Source organism: Penaeus vannamei, chromosome 27, assembly GCF_042767895.1.
Source record: "Penaeus vannamei isolate JL-2024 chromosome 27, ASM4276789v1, whole genome shotgun sequence".
Classification (NCBI taxonomy): Eukaryota; Metazoa; Arthropoda; class Malacostraca; order Decapoda; family Penaeidae; genus Penaeus; species Penaeus vannamei.
Window position 1 is genome coordinate 27,394,169 of NC_091575.1, and position 5,000 is coordinate 27,399,168.

At 39.4% G+C, this 5,000-nt stretch overlaps 4 protein-coding genes across 4 annotated transcripts in view; 2 read left to right on the forward strand and 2 right to left on the reverse strand.

The window, feature by feature from the left end:
- Nucleotides 1-234, reverse strand: part of LOC113829705 (crustacyanin-A2 subunit) — a 965-nt gene extending 731 nt beyond the window's left edge. Inside the window, exon 1 of the mRNA XM_070140551.1 lies at nt 79-234. Within this exon, the coding sequence (XP_069996652.1) occupies nt 79-201 (123 nt within the window). The 5' untranslated portion in view covers nt 202-234. The remainder of the gene's footprint in view (nt 1-78) is intronic.
- A 349-nt stretch (nt 235-583) lies between these two features.
- On the forward strand, nt 584-2,159 carry LOC113829745 (crustacyanin-C1 subunit-like). The gene is made up of 4 exons (XM_070140552.1): nt 584-748; nt 1,297-1,381; nt 1,486-1,608; nt 1,834-2,159. Exons 1-4 carry the CDS (start codon nt 611-613, stop codon nt 2,079-2,081), a joined length of 594 nt encoding a protein of 197 aa, XP_069996653.1. The 5' UTR covers nt 584-610; the 3' UTR covers nt 2,082-2,159.
- A 1,348-nt stretch (nt 2,160-3,507) lies between these two features.
- Nucleotides 3,508-4,468, reverse strand: LOC113829734 (crustacyanin-A2 subunit). The gene is made up of 3 exons (XM_027382916.2): nt 4,277-4,468; nt 3,954-4,170; nt 3,508-3,842 (listed from the first exon to the last, which is right to left on the reverse strand). The coding sequence occupies exons 1-3, from the start codon at nt 4,397-4,399 to the stop codon at nt 3,610-3,612; spliced, it is 573 nt and encodes a 190-aa protein (XP_027238717.2). The 5' UTR covers nt 4,400-4,468; the 3' UTR covers nt 3,508-3,609.
- A 339-nt stretch (nt 4,469-4,807) lies between these two features.
- Nucleotides 4,808-5,000, forward strand: part of LOC113829692 (crustacyanin-C1 subunit) — a 1,219-nt gene continuing 1,026 nt past the window's right edge. The window contains exon 1 of the mRNA XM_027382889.2: nt 4,808-4,972. Coding sequence (XP_027238690.1) covers nt 4,835-4,972 — 138 coding nt within the window. The 5' untranslated portion in view covers nt 4,808-4,834. The remainder of the gene's footprint in view (nt 4,973-5,000) is intronic.

Here is a 5,000-nt window from a genome sequence, read left to right on the forward strand (position 1 = left end):
ATACAATGGGAATGTAAACGGATACTCACTCATATTTAAGACATTATTTAAATATGTGTAATACTAATAAAAACACACCTTGCGAAGATCGAACTTGTCCTGGTTGGCCACTTTAGCGCATTTTCCAGGAACAACGAAGTCTGGGATGCCGTCAGCAGAGACAAGGGCCACAAGGGCAGCGGCCACGAGTGTGGAAAACATAATGCTATCAGATGAAGTTCAGTTCAGGGAGAATTGTGAAGTTAAAGTCCCACGTCCCCACGTGGCTATATACCTGCTTCAACCCTGTGGGTGGAGCTTACCTTCTCGGAGGCGGAGCTCTGCGAGTCATGTTGCCACGAACTCCGATTTATTGTTTTCACTCTTTTCCTTATGTTTGTAAAGTAGTATGATTATAGAATGTAAACTTGGTATTAAATAGAAATTCAGTACATCCATAATTCGTATATTAAGATGAATGAAAATGGTATCTTTTATTCCTGTTAAAAATACAATGAAAATAGGTAATCTTGCCTTATCTTGAACCTCTCTCCATGTTAAGCATTCCTATATAAAGCTGGAGTCGCGTATTCTACAGCAGGATCAATTGTGGAAAAGCAAGAGAGAAATCATGAAATCTGCTGTGTTCTTCGTCGCCTTTGTGGCAGCAGTTGCAGCTGACAAAATCCCTGACTTCTTAGTACCAGGAAAGTGTCCAGCTGTAAACGAGAAAGCTCTCTTCGAAAAACAAATACCTAATCATTCGAAGGTTTGTTGAATGCAATGTGTTGTTCGTATGTTGTCAATAGATTATCTCTCTCTTCTATTTCTTTTTCCCTCTCCACCTCTCTCTTTTTTCTCTTTCCATCACCATCACAATGTCTCTCCTTCCTTTTCTTTATTTCATCGTCTTTCTTTCCTCTCCACCCACTCACTCAATCATTTTTTTTTTTTTATCTCCCCTTCCTTTTCTTTCACACACTCTTTCTCAATCTGTCTCTATCTAATTTTCTTTCCTTCGTTATTACTCACTTCCTTTTCCTCTCCTTTTCTCTTCTCTCCCGCATACTCTCTCTCTCTTTCTCCCTCCCTTCCCCCTCTCTCTCTTTCCCCCATCCCCCCTCCTCTCCTCCCCCTCTCTTTCTCCCTCCCTCCTCCTCTCTCTTTCTCCTTCTACCCCCCCCCCCCCGTTTCTCTCTCTTACTCTCACTCTGTCACTGACACACACACACATAAACAAACCATCGGGTTCAGTATCTATATAGTACATACATACATATTTAAAAGTTTGAGATAATATCACTATCTTTATTTCAGTATGCTGGCGTCTGGTATGAAATTGCCCTCACAAACAACCCATACCAACTCCTCAAGCAGTGCGTCCGCAACGAATATTCCTTTGGTAAGATGGATTTTCATTAACTGGACACTTCTAATGTTGATATGTAACCTGTAATCTACTTATATTAACTTATCTAATAATAATTACTGATTAATAACTTACAGATGGAAGCAAATTCATCGCCAAGTCTACTGGCATCAACGCTGACGGTAACCTGATGAGGCACAACGGCCAGGTTCTTCCCATGCCTCTTGGAGACCCTCATCTCTCCATCGACTACGAAGGATGTGAGTATTGAAATATGATTTCTGTTTTGTGCATTTATTGAACAAATATCGGAAGTTGTTAAAGGAAAATAGTGGAAAATCAGTTATCTATATTCTACTTTTCTAGTGTGTATTGATGTTATCAGCTATTTGTGTAGTTTATTGTTTTTATCTAATATCGTACTTGATTGTCTAATGTTTATGTATTATCGTTTCATTACAAATATTTTCCCATTATTTCTGCAGCTTTTACCGCTCCCTATGTCATCCTCGACACGGATTACGAGAACTTCTCGTGCATCTACTCCTGCGTCGAATTCAACTACGGATACTACGCCGACTTCGCCTTCATCTTCTCCCGCTCGCCAAGCCTTTCTGACCAATACCTGAGACGCTGCGAGGCCGCCTTTAAGGAGATCGGCGTCGACGTCTCTCGTTTCGCGAAGACAGTCCAGGGTTCGAACTGCCCCTATGACACCCAGAAATCTCTCTAAATGCCTTTTTGATAAAATGTAAATATACGATTAAGCGATGTCAATTCACGTTACACAATAAATAAAAAAAATCTCCAATTCTAATGTCCCTTGATATCCATTTTCATGATTTTAATGGGAAAAACGTATACATGCGAAAACACAAAATTAGTAATAGAATGATGTCAACTGATACTTAAAGAATCATACACGTTTTCTACCTCCGTTTGCTGTAAACATGATTGTTTGAAAACGAAAGATCAGAGTTTGTGTTATTAAAAAGAAAAAAAAAAAAAGAAAAAAACGCTTGCATGAAAATGAAGGCAACCTCAATGAGTTTATTTGAGTCCATAGATATACTAAAAAGAAATATGCATATGTGTCTATATATGTGTGTGCGTATGCGTGCACGCACACATATGTGTGTGTCTCACTGATGCGTACACGAGCATCTCATAATGTTATGTTATCTACAAACGCTACCATGTGATATAACAATTCATTCATATAAGATGTGTGTTAACCACATAAAATGCCATGGAAGTAAGCTTTCCAAGTGCATTTGGTTGTGTGAAAAATTGCATTAAAAGATGAAAAGTCGACTCCCTACTTGTGGAAGACGGAGGCGCAATAGTTCGCTGGACCGGGAGTCTGCGGGGTGTGGAAGAGTGTACAGGAATGTATGTATATGATTAAATTCATTGTCCAGGTAGTGATGGTGATATTGTAAAGGGGTTTATTATGATTCACATCACTAATTTTATTTACTTTGTCCTAAATCGGTGCTGACGAAATTATGGTATATGATTTTATTATAATCGCATATCAGTATTAATGTTTGTTATTGCATGGAAGTGTGCTAATACTACATATATATTGTTCTAAATATACGTTTTGCTTTCTACATATTCACACAACAAAATTAATCACCAGCAAGATAACAGCTACAAAACACCACTAGTCGACAGCGAGTAACGACGAGAAAAAAGAAAAAAAAATACTGCGAGGAGGAATATATATATATATATATATATGTGTGTGTGTGTGTGTGTGTGTGTGTGTGTGTGTGTGTGTGTGTGTGTGTGTGTGTTTGTGTGTGTGTGTGTGTGTGTGTGTGTGTGTGTTTTACATTGTAGCTCTAGGTATATGAATATGTGTTGTCAGTTTGACTGTATTTGTAAGGTTAGGTTCGGTAAGGTTAGTTTTCAGTTTGTTTTTGTGTGTGTATTCAAAGCCTGTTTCTACTTTAAATAAATGTACATGGAGTACAGACAGCTATGAGGAAGATATTTTTAAAATCTGCTTGGGAATATTCAGTTTTGTTAATATTATACTAAAGAGAGCTGCAGAAATTGTGTGCAGTTGACTTATAAAGCTCAATTTTAGAAATACTAATACAGTCTGTATCATAACTATAAATAATGATATATAGAAGTATAATAAACCGTATTTTTCGACTTTTTATTTAAAGCGCACACTTAATTTGATTATATCTGATTTCTATACATCGTTTGTATGTATGTGACAATATATGTAACGAATTTGATGTCTATGCTCTGTAGACGCATTCGGCCGTATGAGCAACATCACTGAATGAGGAGAAGTCGACTCCGTTCTTGCGGAAGACGGAGGCGCACTTGTCGTTCGCTGGACCGGAAGTCTGTGGGGTGCGGGAGAAGACGAAGCCGAACTCGGCCTTGTAGCCGCTCATTTCGATGCAGGAATACACGCACGAGTAGCTGTCGTAGTCAGTCTCGACCACTTCATAGGGAGCGGCGAAAACTGTTGATGAAAGGAAATTCATTAGGTGGAGTTAACTACACATATTAGTAATATAGCATTGGATTCCACAAAACATTAACATACCCGCAAGGATAAGTGTTACACACGTACCGGTAGGGAAATCAATGAGCATGTGGGCAGCAGGGAAGTCCTTTGTGGGGTAGATCTTGCCCTGCATTCTGAGGTACTCGTTGCTGGGGCTGAATCCAGCTGTGGTCACCTTGAAGCCGTAGTCAGAGTCAGAGTAGTCGTAGTTGGAGTGGATGCAGCGAGTGAATGGCTGATAGGCGTTGTCGATGATCTGAGTCTGATACCAGCGGCCCGAGTACTGTTGGGAAGACACAGTATTAAAACAATGTAAACGTAGACTTGTTTACTCAGTCACATTTAAAACATAATTCCCAGCAATATAAATAATACCAATAAAATCACACCTTGCGAAGATCGAACTTGTCCTGGTTGGCCACTTTAGCGCATTTTCCAGGAACAACGAAGTCTGGGATGCCGTCAGCAGAGACAAGGGCCACAAGGGTAGCGGCCACGAGTGTGGAAAACATAATGCTATCTCAGATGACAGTCTACGGTGAATAACAAATTCTGTTCCCTGAGAATCGTGAATGTAACCCTTAGTCCCCACGTGGCTAGTTTTATACCTGCCTCAAACCTGTGGGTGGACCTTACCTTCTCGGAGGCAGAGCTCTGCGAGTCATGTTGCCACGAACTCCGATTTATTGTTTTCACTCTTTTCATTGTTTATTTGTTTCTTTTTAAGTCAGTATTATTATAGAATATGTACTTGATATTAGAATGAAATTCAAAACATCCTTAATTTGTATACCAAGATTGAAAATAGTTTTTTTCCCGTTATAAATGCAATGCAAATAGGTAATCTTGCCTTATCTTGAACCTCTCTCCATGTTAAGCATTCCTATATAAAGCTGGAGTCGCGTATTCTACAGCAGGATCAGTTGTGAAAAAGCAAGAAAGAAATCATGAAATCTGCTGTGTTCTTCGTCGCCTTTGTGGCAGCAGTTGCAGCTGACAAAATCCCTGACTTCTTAGTACCAGGAAAGTGTCCAGCTGTAAACGAGAAAGCTCTCTTCGAACAACAAATACCTAACCATTCGAAGGTTTGTTGAATGCAATGTGTTGCTTGTA